This window comes from Urocitellus parryii, chromosome 7 (assembly GCF_045843805.1).
Source record: "Urocitellus parryii isolate mUroPar1 chromosome 7, mUroPar1.hap1, whole genome shotgun sequence".
NCBI classification, from domain to species: domain Eukaryota; kingdom Metazoa; phylum Chordata; class Mammalia; order Rodentia; family Sciuridae; genus Urocitellus; species Urocitellus parryii.
The window spans coordinates 16,598,459-16,615,337 of NC_135537.1; the positions used below are offsets into that span (position 1 = coordinate 16,598,459).

At 44.6% G+C, this 16,879-nt stretch overlaps 1 protein-coding gene across 1 annotated transcript in view; it reads left to right on the forward strand.

Annotated features, from left to right (window-relative positions):
• The window catches only part of Anxa13 (annexin A13), a 52,132-nt gene that overhangs the window by 8,956 nt on the left and 26,297 nt on the right, over positions 1-16,879 (forward strand). The window contains exon 3 of the mRNA XM_026407680.1: positions 11,996-12,071. Coding sequence (XP_026263465.1) covers positions 11,996-12,071 — 76 coding nt within the window. The remainder of the gene's footprint in view (positions 1-11,995; positions 12,072-16,879) is intronic.

A 16,879-nucleotide genomic window follows, 5' to 3' on the forward strand; every position in this document is an offset into this window, starting at 1 on the left:
TGACAATCAAACTCTTAATAGTTGAATGTGTCACTTTAAAACTGCCTTTCTAAAGAAGGGATTGATGGCAATGAACAATTCTAGAACATTCCCAGCACCCTTCTGATTAGGCAGAGCTCAGGCTCCCTGACACACTTCCCTACTTTCCTAGCTCTCTGATCCATGCTCAAGATCAATAAACTTCTAATGGATATAAGTGGGAAGGGGATCTAAGAACAGGGAGAGCTTTGCTCTTAGTTGGAGTGGTCGTGGAGAATCCTAATAAAAATAGAGCAATAATGATGTCATGAAATACAAAATATTCTTATTAGATACAAACTACTTATATATACCCAACAGAGTATACTAAAAATAATTTGGTAGATTTTTTTTGGTAGTTTTACTTTTTGCTCATACAAACATTTAAGTGGGTTTTGATTTAAAACAAGACCAATAACAAAAAAGCAAGACTTTTCACCATATTTTTGTCCTAAGGAACCATCAACTTAATGAAAACAATATGTTACTAATCACCCAAGAGTCATGTCTAAAATGTGAATGGCCCCTTGATTCTGCTTCAAAATGCACATTAGTCTCCACTAACCATGCCTGAGGAAATGTCACCAGGATATTTTTTGGCTCTGAATTCCACAAACTTTAATTAATAGAACTAATTGTTCTATTAATTATTGTCTTTTACAATACTTTATTCACACTAGTGAGCTTCAAAGTCCAAGTGAATAACCAGTCAGAGGCAAAAGAACATTGTCCTGACGTTGTGGGAGACTCACATAGAGATACAAGACTCCAGGGTTATCAGCAGGAAGCAGTGTTTACTAATGCCAGCTCGGGCTCAGCGGATTCTTATCCAAATGCTGAAACGTCAGCATGGAGGAGCATAGCCTTATATACTTTTGCCAGTTTTCATTTACATGTTAGTTCTTTGTCTCCCTTATAAAATAATCCACATTATCTGGTTGGGCATTCTATGTCTAAACTACAAAGTGGCAACAATGTTACAACAGAATTGTAGAAGGCTCCTGTTGATAGATGGCACCACCTTATCTTTTTCTTTGTTCTGAAAAAAAATCTCTGCCCCAGGAGAGACAGGAGTTAGGTTTTTCCAGAAACAAGTATTTTATTTTTAAAGCAAGTAGGTGACCCAGTGCAGCTGACTTAATAACCAGACTTCTGCAAAATTAAGGGATTAGATAGATTCAATGTTTCCCGAATTTCAGACTTAAGCCTGACCTCCATGATTTTTTGCCAAATATATGCATCATCCGTTCTACTAATTGTTCTATTAATTATTGTCTTTTAATCCCCTCACTTTTTTACCTACATCAATTTACATTAAAAGTTAAGTTTATATTAGCACCATAAATGGGGAACTAGTGACTGTTCACACCAAAGTACACGAGTAAAGGAAAGCAAAGGAAATGTATAATTTTAGCTAAATTTCATGTTGCCACCTAAAGGCTCAGATCCTATCACTTGTTCTTTGACTTAAAAACAACAACAACAAAAAAAACCTGTTCAATTGTTTGCATGGGATATAGCTGAAGATAACAGAATAAAATTTAGGCCTTATGGGTCACACAGCCACTACTACAAATACTCGACTCTGCCATTATTGTATGGAAGTAGCCACAGATCACATATAAATGAATGAGTTGGCTGTTTCCCAATAAAGCTTTATTTTTAAAAAATGACAAGCTGATACAATTTACCATCCTGTAGGTGAGAAGAGTGAGAGATGCTGCTATTGCCAGGCAAAGATGTAATGAGAAGAACTGGGAGTGAATTTAATAAGGAATTCCTTTTTCCAGGCAGCCCATAGGCTTTAATGCCTTCAGGGTTCCATGTCACCCTATTTGAAAAACCTAGGTTGAATTTCCACCCTAAGATCCTGTTACGTGCCTCTTGTCTTTATCTAGCATCTTAGATGTGTCTTACCTGTGTAAACCCTCAGTACATTTTTATCTTTTACCTTCATTGGGACGTCAACAGGGAAAGTTCCCAGAGGGTTTTGTTAGACCAATGGCTCTCAGTACTACCTATACATTAGAACAGTCTAGAGAGTTTTTTCAATGCCCCTTGTATATTCCTCAGAGGTCCTGACTCAATAGGACCAGGATGGGACTCAGCTATCTGTATATTTTAAAGCATCCCAAATGATTCTTATGTGCAACCAGAACTAAAAAGATACTAATCTCTCTGTTGGCCAGGTCATTTTTCCAGGAGTGCATTCTTCCCTCCATATGTCATTAATTCTAAGAGCCCCAAGTTCTAAACCTGTTGCTCCTCCAGGTGGGGTCTGATTGACCCCTTTCTGGCACTCTGGCTAAGGTGACTGCTTCTTTTCAATCTCTCCTCTTCATCATCCTAGATAGCTTGACCTTATTCTTGCTAACCGTCCCCTTTCTCTGCCCCTAACTGTTGCCTCTGACCCCATGGCAAGATGCAAAGGCAAGGTAGGCAGTGTATCTATGATATACAAAGGAAGATGATGCATCCTCTCCTGGGAGGAAAGAGAGATGGCTTGCACACACAGAGAAGAGTTCCTTGCTATCCAATCTCATATGCTTAGACTGACAGGATGGAGCTCAGCTGTCCTCCATTAATGTATAAACACTGACCCTGGGTCCACAACATGCCAGGCACTGTGTTAGGACTAGGGCTGTGAAAATGAAAGGTGACATGAATCTTGCTCCAAGAGGGTTATGGTCCAGGGAGAGAGAGACTATGGTCCAGGGAGAGAGAGATAATAACGTATCTTAAGGGAGTCAGATAGAAATCCCTGGAGAAGAATGTAAGCACCAAAGAGAAAAGCATGCTAGACAATGCCTCGCATCAGCTCTCTTGGGAGAAAACAAAAACTAATTGGTGGTCTTTGCCAATTTCTGAGGTATAAATACTGCCACCGTGGCTGATTTCAAATCAACAACATGATCACACTGAACCCAGAATTTGGAAGGGGTGTGCAGAATGTTCTTATGCTCTTGCAAAGTCAGCTCCAGGTAGGTGGGTGAACCATTCTGGTTTACCTAGAACTGCCCCCAATTTTGGCACAGAAACTCCCACATTCCAGAAAACTCCTCGGGCTCGGCTACCAAATAGTTCATCCATTCACTCAGCACTCCATTAACAGAAAGTCCTCAGTTCTTCCCAGGGGGCTCAGAAAGCATTTCAGAATGAAGGTAAGGCTTCAACGCATTTCCCCTATGTAAATACACCTCCCCACACTTGCCCAGGAAATCAGTGCGGACCAAGTATTTAAAACATGGAGGGGCATGGGGCTCCAGGCACAGATTCTGTCATTCAAGTGACAATTTACATATTAAAACATTTGGCAATTTATCAGGCTAGAAATCAGTCCCCCAAAGGAAGTAAGATACCGTGGCCATCCTGTTGGCCTTACCCACTTCAGTTCTGGAAATGCTTCTGCTAATGTTCCACCCCTGGTGTACCTGGAACATGGTAGTACTCTACCTAGGATCCCTCCCTTACTCTAAGGGTAAAGTTTTTCTAGCAAAGGGGAACTGGCAAGTTTAGCATGAAATAGCTCTAAGGACATTTCCTCCTCCTCCATCTCTTCATCTCCTCCTCCTCACTCTGCCCCTCTTCTCCTCTTGTGAGCCTATGGAAAAGCAGAAAACCCGCCCCTCCCCAATCAGCTGTGGGTCATCACAATGAAAACTCCCTGCTCAGCACTCTCTGGTCACCATGTTTAATTTTCTGAAGACTCTTCCGGGTAGGGTAGGTATTAGTCCCAGTATACTCATGAGAAGCAGAATATAATATTCCATTTAAACTAGAAGGAACCTCAGGAGCAGAATTTGACAATTGTACGTGTCTGGCATACAGTCTGTCCATGGAGGATGACTGTCCATTTTGCCTTGAAAATGGTGGGAACTAGCTTCATTTTTCATTTTGTTTTCCATTTCTCATCAGCAGAAACATCCCAAAGTTATACAAGAGGTTCTTGTCTTCCCTAGCCAGTGGACAAGTTTCAAGTCTCAACTGATGTTTCTGTAAAAGGCCAGCTTTCTAAGAGTTATGCTGAGCTTTTCTATTATTCAATTTAATAAGAAGTTGATGAGAAGTCAGTAGTAGGGTTTCTGGATCCAGGCTGTGTGGATGGGACTCCCCATTTCACCACCTATTGGCCACAGGACCTTGGGCAAGTTATCAATCTCACCGTGTCTTGATCTTATCTGCACAATCGCAGGTTATAATACATACTTCATAGGGCTGTTGTGAGGGTTAAATGAATTATTAAACATAAATTATCTAGACTGGTGCCTGGTATATAATAAATGTTCTATAGCTTGTTGTCATTCATAATTTTAAGGTTTTTTTCCCCCCATAAATCTCTTTTAGACTCTTAGCCCCTGCCATTACTTAAGTACAAATTGATTTCCAATTTAAGGCAAAATTCTATGATCAGTCATTTTGAGTTTATTGTGGTGTTGAAGTCACCACATGAAGCACTGTGGAAGGGGCTCATTTACCAGGAAACAGGAGAAGACAGAGGAAGTCATTGACAATGACACTGAGCACTCCCTGTGCCAAGCACTTGGCCACGTACTCTGAATACATTCCTCGTGACAACACCTGAGAGGTAGACGTTACTATCCCCACCTTCCAGATGGCAAAACAGACTAAGAAAAGATAAGAGGGAAAGATTAGCTCTATTCCTGGTCAAAGGTAGATATTCCTGAGGCAGGAGGGGGGAACACATGTGATATCAAAGAAATCCCTTTGAGGGACCTCCATGTCCCCAACTCTATACTGTCCCCAAACCCTATACAAAGCAAGTTTATAATGGAATATTATTCAGCCTTAAAACAGATAGAAATCCTGCCACTGGTGTCCGTCTGGATGAACCTGGAGGACACCATGCTCAATAAAACGAGCCAGTCACAGAAGGACAAACTTCGGGGGTCCTCTGACACAAGGAGCCGAGTAGCCAGAGTTGACCAGGAAACAAGGGGAGGAGAAAAATGGGGTTGTTCGATTGATATAGCTGTTTAGTTACAGTTACGCAAGATGAATTTATTCTAGAAAACTCTGCACAACATGTTGTTTCTGGCCAAGGACACTACTGTGTCCTTAAAAAAAGTGTTGTGAAGAGGGTAGATCTCATGGTGAGTGCTCTCCCCACACACGATATACAAAGGGACACATAGAAACTTTGGAAGGTAATGGGTGTCTATTATCTTGATTGTGGTGATGGTTTTGTGGGTAGATGCATTTATCCAAATGGATCAAATTGTATACACTAAATGTATGCTGTTTGTTGTATTCTAAGTTTATCTTAATAAAGTAGTTTAGATATTTTTCATGAATTTTGTTAAAAAAAAAAAATCTATCAAGGCAGTTTTGGCAGAATTGTCACATTGGCTGGCGGTGCCATGGTCACGGGTAGCACTGAGGAGAATTCGGGCACCTCAAAGCCTGCCCCAGCAAAACCTCCACCTGCCTCCTCTTTGCTCCTGCTTGGTAGATGCTGCCTGGTTCTAATCCCGGCCTTTCTTTAATCTCCTTGGCCTCCTCCTCTTTCATGTCAGCTCCAACAGCAGCTCTCTGTAGATCAGTGTACAGCAAGCACTATGCCCTTTGCTCCCCGGCGCTTCCTAAGAGCCCTCTTGGCTCAGAGTCTGGATACCAGGCAACCACTTTCAAATATTTACTGAGCAGAGTTCAGCAAGTCAGGACTTCTGAGGAACTGCACTGGAAATATTAGACAATCCAAGTGCCACTCCCCTTACACTTTTCATCATCCTTCAGAGTTTACAAATGACCCTTACATCCTTATGTCACTAGGCATCAAACTCCCTACGTGCCGCCAACTGAGTGCTCGCTGTAATCCAGCACGGTGCTACTCCAGCCCCAACACGACCACATTCAACATCACACTCCAACAGGAGCAGGTGGGTCTCCACCTTAAAAATGAGACAACTAAGGCTCAGAGAGATGGGTCAGCCAGCCAGAGTCATCACCCAGCAAGGGCCAAAGCATAGTTGAACACAGTAGATGGGACCCTCAGGTCTATACAGTATAGACCAATGTCACCTTCAGATTTAAGGCAAAATTGTTTGCAGCCCAATAGTACAGTAAGCACACGGGCACACGAGCCAGAAGTATCATGCTGGGGTCCCTCCCAGCCATCTCCTTCTCTCACCTCCACCCCTCCCTTTTTTATTTTTTGCTTGCTTAACTCCTTCTTATCTTTCAAGCACCATAGCAAATGTCCCCTCCCCCACAAAAAATTCCTTTCTTGTCTCAGTTATTTGCACCCAAAGTTCTTGCTTTATCACAATGCAATCATTATTTCTCTACTTATCTGCTTATTTCCCAAGGACAAGGACTGTGCTTCCTGGATTGTTGTGTCCCCATCACTTAGGATAGTGCTTGGTGCACAATAGCTCTTCAATACCTGTTTGTGAAGAAAGAGAAGAGGCAAGAGAAACAATAAGAGGGAGGAGGGAAAGGAGGAAGGAGGAGAAGAAAGACAGGGCAAGGAAGAATTCAGAGCAGCATTTAATTTGCTTGCAACATATTTTTCAATGAATTCCTATGTCACTCATGAGCTACTGTATTCTTAGTGTCCAATATTGATGCCATCCAAATAGAAAATCACGACATGAGGATTGACAGACATGAGTGCCCTTAAAGCTATGTCCTAGACAATCTTTGCTATCGTATAATACAGAGAGAAACCAATATATAAACCATTGCTCTCAGCCAACTCCGTGAACTTCATCCCCAGAGTTTGCTGCAACCTGGAAGAAGATTTTTCTAGAATGTCCCACTTCATAAATGATAAGACTTCCTTGCCCTGATAATTGACTGGGACCAAAGGCCTTGATTAGGTGTCTATCTTGCATTCTGGCCCTCTGGCCGGGGATATCAGGGACTAGGTGCAAGGGTCTACTTTCCTCTGGGGCACCCATTATACTGCAGCAGGGACCTCTGGGTAATTTCACAGAGCAGGTGTTTCAGCATTCTTTCTCCCCCAGGTGACACTGCTCCCTAGGATCATTGCATCTCAGTTTATTTTCTGTGTGTCCTTCCTCGAGAACAATGGGTCACTCTCTTATTTTAGGTGTAAGCACAGAGACTCAGAAAGTGGCATGATTACCTTCTAGAAGGAAGAAACTTCAAGACAGAAAGTCCCAGATGTACAAACAGGGGGTGCCTCTGGTAGGGCAGACAGTACTCACTTCCATTTCCAGTTATTCTGGGATGACTGGCAAGCACCTCCCCAGGATTGTAGCCCAGCAAATTTCAGAGCCCTGTGAGGTGTGAATTCTCACACTTGTTGAGTAAAACAGCTAAGGACGTGGGGTGTTGGGGTTTCATCCCAGGCCAAACTCCACAGCCAGAATTTTTAACCTCTTTACTGCCCTGGTGCAATATGAGAGAAAAAATACAGGTGAGAGAAAAAAATGGACCTGTAGGGTGCCCTTTACAAGATAAAACTTCTCAAGCAAAGTGCGTTTAAAAGAGTCCAGAAAATTCATTGCTGATCTGCCATCATACATTTATTAAGCACAGGCTCTGCTAGGCTTCATTTTAGATGTTTGGCATGAATGACTTCATATAAATTCTCACAAGAGCCTTATGAGGCAGGCACTATTATCCCCATTTACCAAAGTTTGGTAACTTATCCAAGGTCACACAGCTAATAAGTAGTCATGCCGGGATTCAGATTCAGCCTGACTCAAAAGCTTTTTTTCTGAAATTTGACTTCTGTATCTTCAGTGTTCACCTAATATAAACTATGATATGATATTGTTTGGGGTGTTGTGAGATATAGAAAAAAATATATATAGAGAGAGAGAGAAACAAGTTTGGAACATATCTAGATAGCTTCCAAATTTCTTGAATCAAAATGTGCAGAATTAGGGGCTGGGATTGTGGCTCAGCAATAGAGCGCTCACCTTGCACATGCAAGATCCTGGGTTCGATCCTCAGCTCCACATTTAAAAAAAAATAAGTGAAATAAAGGTATTGTGTCCAATTACAACTAAAAAATAAATATTAAAAAAATGTGCAAAATTAAACATCTATCTACATATAATATATATATATGTGTGTGTGTGAATATATATCCTTATATATCTATATATCTTTCAAACTTGTCAAATTAAAATATATTTTATTGAAACCTGCATAAATATCACTTTATGAAGTTTTGTAATTATTATTATAAGACAAAAAGCCATAAGGTGGCCCAAAGAACCAGGGAAGGACTAACACTTACACAGCTCCCCATGAACCTGGCTCTTGAAATGTTATTCCATGTTAAGCCTCAACCCTTGAAAAGTGGACTCTAAACCCCTTTTACTGATGAGGAAATGGTGGCCTGCAGGTTAATGACCCAAGTTTCCATGGTCGCTAAGGGACAGAACCACATTCAAAGCACAATTCCTAGAGGCTCCCAGCCCAGACTTTCATAACCATTGTTATTGGCATCTAATTTCTTGCGCCGTCACTGTTTCCTGGGTGTCTGTGCAAATGATGTTAAAAATCAAACAGAACACAACAAGGCCTGTAGCTCTGCCTCTACAGGCTTGAAGATGGAAGGCAAGTGGAGTCTCCCCGCCTCAGGAAGCACTTGACCAGGTGCTAGTCTCCAGGGCGCCCATTCTGGACCTGACTCAAATTCCCACTCCGTGTGGAAGTTCTGCTCAGTGGCTTCAGGTTTCAAATTAAATCTCCTGCTTGGCAAGCTGGCCTGAGGCCCCAGAGCCAGCTGCCTGCCCTTCCAACAATGGACAATGGGGTGGAAGGCAGCCCTAGACATCCAGAGAAGTGCTTTCCCAGCTCCTCTGAAGGAGCCACAGCACACCCTGGCCAGGACACTGGCATCCCTCATGAATGCGACCATTGTTGAGGCAGCCGCAGATGCACAGAGGGGAAGATTCCAGGCAGCTCTCTCTCTGTGTCGCTCATTTTTAAATCATCACATCACATGGTTCCTTGGCTCCAACACCACGTATCCTGCTGTTACAAGGAACAAGACTGTGTTCTCTTCTCCAGTGGATTAGGAAGGACGACCAACATGACAAACAGTGGTTCCTACAAGGAGCCAGGGGCCAGTGACCTCAGTCTGCCCTGCTGCTGGCAGAACCTCTGACATAGACTGCTACCTGCCATTATCGCCAAGCAAAAAAGATCTAAGTCTCAGCAGCATGTCCATTCCTATGGATCAGCACCTGTCCACTGCACCCCCCAAGCCAAAGGTCACCGACTAACCTTTAACCTTGGATTAGCAAACTGGACAAGTTCAAAGGGTCCTTTTCCCATCTCTCAGCTCCTATAGTTCTATGATATTTGGATCATGGGACAATCTTACTAAAACAGGAAGGGGATGAGGGCCAGGAATGTCATTTTATATCTGCCAGAATCAGAAAGTCCTGGTTTGGCCCTGGCTCCAACCCAGCCATTGCTTGGCCAGGGGATCTCAGACAAGCCTATGCTTGGCTGCTACAAACCCACACAGCTTCTTTGTACAAAGAGGAAAAGGTGCCCCTGAGTGGGGAAGCAGCCCTGCCAGGTCTGGTCGGCAGGTGTGACCCTCGGTGCCCTCAGGTAGGGCATAACCTGCACTGCCAGTTGCAGAGCCTGTGTGTTTCCATTTATCAGTGAAGTGGGACTGATAGCCAGTGTCCCACCGCATTCCCTGCCCTGAGGAGACTAGCAGGACCCCCAGAACAGTTAGTGAGTTAGTCTGTTAGTAGGTTTCTGGTTCAGTTCTGCCTTCCTTCTGGAGCCCTCCAAGATACTTCCAATGAAAAGCAAAGACCCCCATACACTCAGTTCTGAGATTGCAACTTCCACTTTCTCTAGAATTTGATGGAAAAGCCGGGTGGGCCTCTTAGGTGCACAGCCTGTGCAGTCTCCGAGAGCCCTGTGCTCAGAAGGGCTTTGTGTTGGGTTTAATGCTGTGGCATCACTGTGTTAAAATTCCTTACTTTCTGAGCAAGGGACCCTGAACTTTCACTCTGCACTGAGCTCTGCAAATTATGTAGCTGGTCCTGCCAGCAAGCCTTCAGAGACACCACATAGCTTTCCACACCCCACAAAAGTTTTGGATAAGGAAAATGGGATATGTCACCCCTCTGCCTAAGCACAAAGACCTTTAACATAACTGGAATGTGAGAGGGCGATGGCCAGGTAGAGCGTGTGCTTCAGCTGGTCAACTGAGCTGGATAAAATTCTGCCTCCTGCAAGGCCTCAGACAAAACCCTTACCCATCTGAGCCCAGGTCTCCTTACCTCGAAGGTGGCCCACTCATGCTTACTCTTCCCTGTGAGTGATGAAAAAAAGTCTAGAAACGACCTGGCACAGGGCAGGTGTTCAAAAAAATTGTCAGATCCCCTCCCAGCTTGTTTCAGGAATAGATACCTCAAGATGGACCAGGCCCTTGTGTTTCAAAAGGCAGTGAGATGATCGGTGGCCCTGCAGACCCTTTGGCTCAGGAGCCCATGATTCTCCGTTAACCAAGACCTCCTCCAGACCATGTCTATTAGGACACTTGGGTTGCCAGGGCAGAAATCCAACTCATATTAACTTAGCCAAAGGGGAAGTTTGTTAGTTAATGAGGCTGGGGAAGTACAGGAAACAGGCACTGCTGCATCTAAGCATGTCATTCCCTTTCTGTTTCTCCTTCTCTCTCCCTCCCGCCCTCTCCACCTCTTTATGTTGTGGACAAGATGGTTGCCAACAGCCCTAGATGCACAGTCTCTGGAGCCCAGTGGGGAGACACATATCTCTCTCATTATACTAGCCAAGGGAGGGACTCATGGATACGGTGTGGATCATATCTCCACTCCTAAACCAATCACAACTGCCAGAGTGACAGGGCAGGTGCCCACATGGTGACGGAGGCTGGACCACGGGGTTCCAGTCTCATGACTCTGTGAGATCACATAAATGGGGGAAGGGGCATTCCCCAAAGGAAAGCTGATGTCAGGCAGATAAATGCAACATATGCTCTATGTGGTTTACCATCACTGCCTCTAGGAGACAAAGGACATGACAGGAGGGGGAGACCAGCAGGGGAGGTTCGGGAACTAGCACTTAAACCAGCCTTTGCTGAAGGACGGGAAATACAGGCACACGTGCTGCCTCACAGAGGAAACGGAGGCAAGGAACTGAGAAAACTCTGGGTGTGCTCAAGGTCACTGGCTGCATAACTGCGATTAGCCTCACATCTTTAAATTTTTAATAGCAATACGTATATTTTTATAGTTATCTTCTACTTATGCAAGCAACACTGGTTTTCCAGCTTAGTGCTAATAAAAGTCTCTTTTTAAAAATTAACTTTAAGTTAAAACAAAGTAGGTCTGTTGAAAGAAAAATAATAAATAATAATGATATCGACATAGTAACTGTGGATACATTAGTACATGTATTAAACCAAAGGCTGAAGTATGGGACACGGCTCGGCATATAAACAGGACTTTTTTCTCCCCAAAGAGCACTAAAACCCCAAAACTATGTTCTTATTTGTTCTCATAATATACCACTGACAAATGTATGTACCTCATTGTGTGGATGGCAGGGATCCAAATGAATCTGATCCTAGAATTCATAGCTTCTGGCAGGCAAAACCTTCCCTAGATAGACTTGTGTCTCGTGACAAAGCAGAGAACCAGCACTCCAGGACATTGGCCCACTGTATTAGTCCCTGTTTCAGAGACAGACACACAAAGAAGGGGTTGATATGAAAATCGCTTTTCACAAAATTGGCCAAGACTATTGTCCTTGAGAACAGAAGGGTCTATTCTTCAATGGTCACCAAAGCCAGCTGGCCCCGCAGAGTACCAGCTCTCTCTCCAGGGCCAGAGCCCCCCCTCTGATTTCCACACCACCCACGTGAAACGTGGCAGCTGGTCTCTTGCTCAGCCGACGGCTTGGTCCTCCAGTTAGCTACTCATTTCAGGCAGAGAAAATTTAAATGACTCTATTATCCACTCACCTTTCAAATTATTTTCTCCAGGCCAAAGAGAGAAGTCATCAGGGTTTCGATGTGGATCGAGATGCCAAAACGCTGTACAAAGCCTGCAAAGGAATGGGTATGAAAATACATTTTTGTCTGCTAATTTGTTTCAGAAATTGATTAAACTCAATCTCATAATCAACTTTCCCACGATGGTGAGAAAATGACCTACTTATGTGTTCCAAGTTAATGCAAGTTGATCACTTCTAATGATCTCTTTACTCAAATTCCCAAAGATATAATCAGACCCTATAACTTTTCAGGATTCTATATAATGGGCAGAAAGTGGATATTGGGACAGTTACTTTGAGCTTGAGGTGAGAGAAGGTCCATAAGAAGTGTAGTTCTTGCGGTCCTAATGTCATCTAAACCCCCCTGACTCCTTTCGTGGAGGTGGTGGGGAAATCAGGTCTAATGAGAGCTGGATTAGGGATGTGGGAAGTGCACAGAGAAGTGGATTGAGTGAGTACAAAGCTGTAGCCACAGTTGAGAATCCCCAGGGTCAAAATTGGAGAAGCTGTTTACACGGTGCAAGAGTGAGGTAAATCCAGGACCAGGGTGAGGTGAAGGAGCGAGCCCCCAGGTCCAAAGCTACAGAGCAAAGCTTAGGGTCCAAGGAGGCCACTGGTGTAACAAGGTTTGGGTCCAGAATTCTGGAAGAAGAGAAATCCAGAGCACAGATGGAAGGATTTGCCCTGAACCAGAAGGAGGAGGGAAGGAGCCGAGATTGACAGCTGGAGGAGATACATTCCACAGTGTTGTCAGGGCAAAAATTAAAGGTGCTCATGCATGAAACGGGACACTGCTCAGGCAAGATCATCTACCAAAGAGATGGGTTTGACAATGGAGTGTGGGCCTTGAGTCACGGTTTGGAACACCCCTTGAGTAGCAAAGAGGTGGAGATGACCAGGCAGACTGCTGCTCAGGGCCCCATTGAGTAGGGAAACCATGTCTTCCCATGGCTCCAGCCCACACAGCTGTGGGATCTTCTCCTGCAGCCTGAGAGAAGAGGACAGGAGAAATGGATAGGAGAGAAGGGTCAAGGGATGGGGTTAATTAAATTTCCTAGATCATCTTTTTTACACTTAATGGGAAATTTAACATTTTTTAGACAGTTTATACACAAAATCTCATTAAGTTATCCTCATAAAAAAATCCATTTTTCAGAGGAGGAATGAAGGCCCTGAGTAGTTACATAACAAACCCCAAGTCACCAAGCCAGTTAGTGGCGAACAGTGGGGTCGGTGCCATTCCTATCATTCACTCCAGATGTCACCAACTCAGAGACATTATAGTTAGTCCATCTCAGCCACACCACTGTGCTACCAGCAGATAAGGATGGCCTGTGAAGTCCTTGCTCAGGGCTGTTAACAACTGACAGGAGCCATTGGAGTCCACAGGTATTTTATTTTATTTTTCTTAATGCAATATAATTCACATGCCCTAAAATTCACCCTCTTGCAACATATAATTCAGTGGGTTTTAGTATATTTAGAGTTGTGCAACCATCACCACTAATTCCAGAACATTTCCATCACCCCAAAAAGAAAAGCCAAGCCCATTAGCATCCCTCCCTTCAGCCCCAGGCACTCACGGATACCCCACCTGTCTCTAAAGATTTGCCAGCTCTGCAACTTCATACAAACTGAATCATATAATACGTGGCCTTTGGTCTGGTTTCTTTTACTTGGCATAATGATTTTGCAAAAACAAGTGGTAGATTTATACTTAGAAGGAAATGAATGGAGATTTGCTTGCCTAGGAATGGCTGTCGTGGTAAAATAAATATGGCCACAAATTTTTGTGTGTGTCTGCAGAGAGAAAAATATCAGGATCCGTGATGGAAGTTCTAAGTGGATATATTTTGCTTCAGTATGAGAAATAGTCTGCCTTGCCCAAGAAATTCTGAGAAGTCCTGAGGAGCTGGGGGTTGGGGAAGATCTGGTAGGAAAGTGGTAGAGGGATTTCTACATAGTATATATTCTTGAATAAATCAGAAAGAGATGGGAAAGAGAAGAGAAGGGAGGAGAGAGAGAAAGGCAAAGGAAGAAGAGAAAGAGGGAGGAGGAGAGAGGGGAAGGGGAGGGATGGACAGAGGAAGGGAGAGAAGGTGCACATTCTCAGCCCACAGGCAAAGTTCCTGTTAGGAGGACAGCTGTGGGAGGCAGATTTTGCATGGAAGCCACAGTATGTTTATGACCCTGAGTTTTGCTGAGCGGTGGGATTCTCAGGTGCTTTCCAGACAGGGGAAGCCTCCTGCTGCCCTGGGTGAGGTCCTGACACCTGGCCTGGGGATGGAGACTAACTGGGTGTGAGAATGGCCCAGTCCCCACTCTCTTACTTGCCATGAAAGTGCAGCTCAGTACACACAGAGTGAGCACCTATTGAATGCAAAGTTTCACGGTGTTCTCTTCCCTATTTGGGATGTAGCCACAGGGTGGGACCAATGTGGAACTGGTTACTGTGTGGAGCACCATTTCCATGCCCAGTCCTGAGCTGGATGTCACTTACCCATCACCATGTTCAGAACCCCCATAATCTGTACAACTGGTGTTATTGGAACCACTTCACAGATGAGGACGCAGGGCTTAGAGGTTATGTATCTTGCCCAAGATCATCAAGTTATGAAAACCATCAAGTTATGCCTCAGAGGGCTCTGATTTGGTTGAGTGTTAGACTGTCCCACCCTCTTTGATAAGTACAAGTGGAAGCAATATTATATTGTTGGCCATGTCTGTCTGCAAGACCGTGTGGCCCTCTCATGGATATACCAGCCCTTCCAGAGTGGAATTTAAATGAATAGTAGTGTCATTTAAAATTTTTGAGAAGCAAATTTTAGAAGAAAAACTACAGATAAAATGCATTATTTTATGTTATTTTAACCTCATTTTTATATCAAAAACATCAACTTCCTTAGGTGAATCAACCTAAAAAGTGTTAACAAGGTATTCTACATGCTGCTTTTTTAAAAAATATTAATTCTCCAGAATCCAGCATGCACTTTATGCTTACAGAAGGTTTAGACTCAGACAAGCCGCATTCCCAGGGCTCAATAGCCATAGGTGACCAGTGGCTATGCTACTGGACAGAGGTCCCAGGTACCACCAAGATTACATGCACTCCTCACCCCTTACCCACCTATGTGAGTCAAAATAATAATTTAGAATGCCATAAAATTAGATTTTATTTCTCCAATTGACACAGAATTTACAGATTTCATGTTTTGGCATCTCTGCTCCCCTGGAGTTTTGTGCATGTGGTTAAGGTCAGAGGTAACCCCCAAGCAATCCCCACCTTCACAGCACCACCATTACCTCTGTCCCAGGGCTCTGGTCCTCTGCTGCCCCTGCCCCAGCCCCTAGGGACTGCACTTCTCACCAGATTCTTCCAAGTCCTGCTCCTGTTGGGTCAGCCCAGGAGGGCTGTCCTGATGATGAAGCCTTAATCCTGAGCACATGTGAACCGACAGGCTCCTAGAGGTCAACACGGCCAGAGGTGATCAGGACACAGCTTCTCGAGTTCTCAGGGGCATTCGAGTCATCTGGGGTCTTGGTGGAGTGTGGGAGGAGGCAGAGCTCCCATTTTCATTTCCTGGAGGCTTCCAGGTATTGCCCTGGCTCTGGGGTCAAGGCCAGGTCCTCCTGAGACACCCAGGAGTCAAGCAACGCAGCTCAGCCACACAGGAGCAGAACCAGGCCTAGAACCGAGTCACTCTCTGCCCAGCACTTTCCACACGCCAGGTGTGAACTTTAGCTCCCACTCTGTCATTTACTGATGCCGTGTGACCTTAGCTTTATCATCCAAAAAATGTCATAGCAAATGCCTCCTCGGGCGGAGGTGGCTAGGAGATAGGTAACAGCACAGTGCGCCGCCACCCGCTGACCCTCATGGTGCGTGCTAGTCTAGTCGCCTCCTTCTGAATCACAGTCAGATCCAGTCAGACCAGTCTGAGCACCAGTAGGCCCACCCTGTCCTCCATCTGGAGGGAGCACTGGGTTGATGGGGGTTTGGGAAGATGTATCCACCCTGGATCGGTGAAGGTGTCCGTATTTGGAAAAAGGGCCTTGGCAGATGTAATTAAGGATCCTAAGAAGAGATCATCCCCAATGACCTGGGTGGATCCTAAATCCCATGACAAGTGTCCTTATGAAAGACAGAAGATGTGCAGGGAAGGTCATGTGAAGATGGAGGCAGATGGAGTGACGTGACCACAAACCAGAGAACACCAAGGACTGCCAGCTACCAGAAGAAGCCAGGGACAGATTCTGCCTCAGTTCCTCCAAAGGGACTGTGCACCACTAACGCTGTTTAGACTTCCAGCCTTTCTGTTTGCTCATGTGGTGATCTTTTTGTTGGTTTGGTTTGGTTTGGGTTTTGTACTGGGATTGCAGCCAGGGCCACTCTACCTCTGAGCTACAAGTCCAGTCCTTCCTTTTCATTTTCAGACTGGGTCTTGATAAATTTCCGAGGCTGGCCTTGTACTTGCAATCCTCCTGCCTCAGCCTCCCAAGTCTCTTGAATTATAGGCACGCATGCACCACTGTACCTGGAACTAGATTGTTTGAAGTCACCAAATTTGTGGTGAATGATGTAACCACCTCGGGAAACTAAATACAGAGGACAAGCGAAAGGCCATGACTTGCTTAAGCAGGCAGGATTCTGCCCCATTTGTTGCTTTATCTGTCTTCCCTGCACCCCCACTTCCAGGAAGAAATCTGGAAGCCCAGTGGTTGGGGAGAGAGACTAGCTCTTGGGCACCAGAAATGGGGCTGTAGCCTCCTGGGCTCAGGAGGGCAGGCTGGGCTGGCATTTGGACAGTGGGAAAGCTGAGCTCTGCCACTGGCTCAGACTATTTATCTGGCACACAGTCCCCAGAGGCCTTCA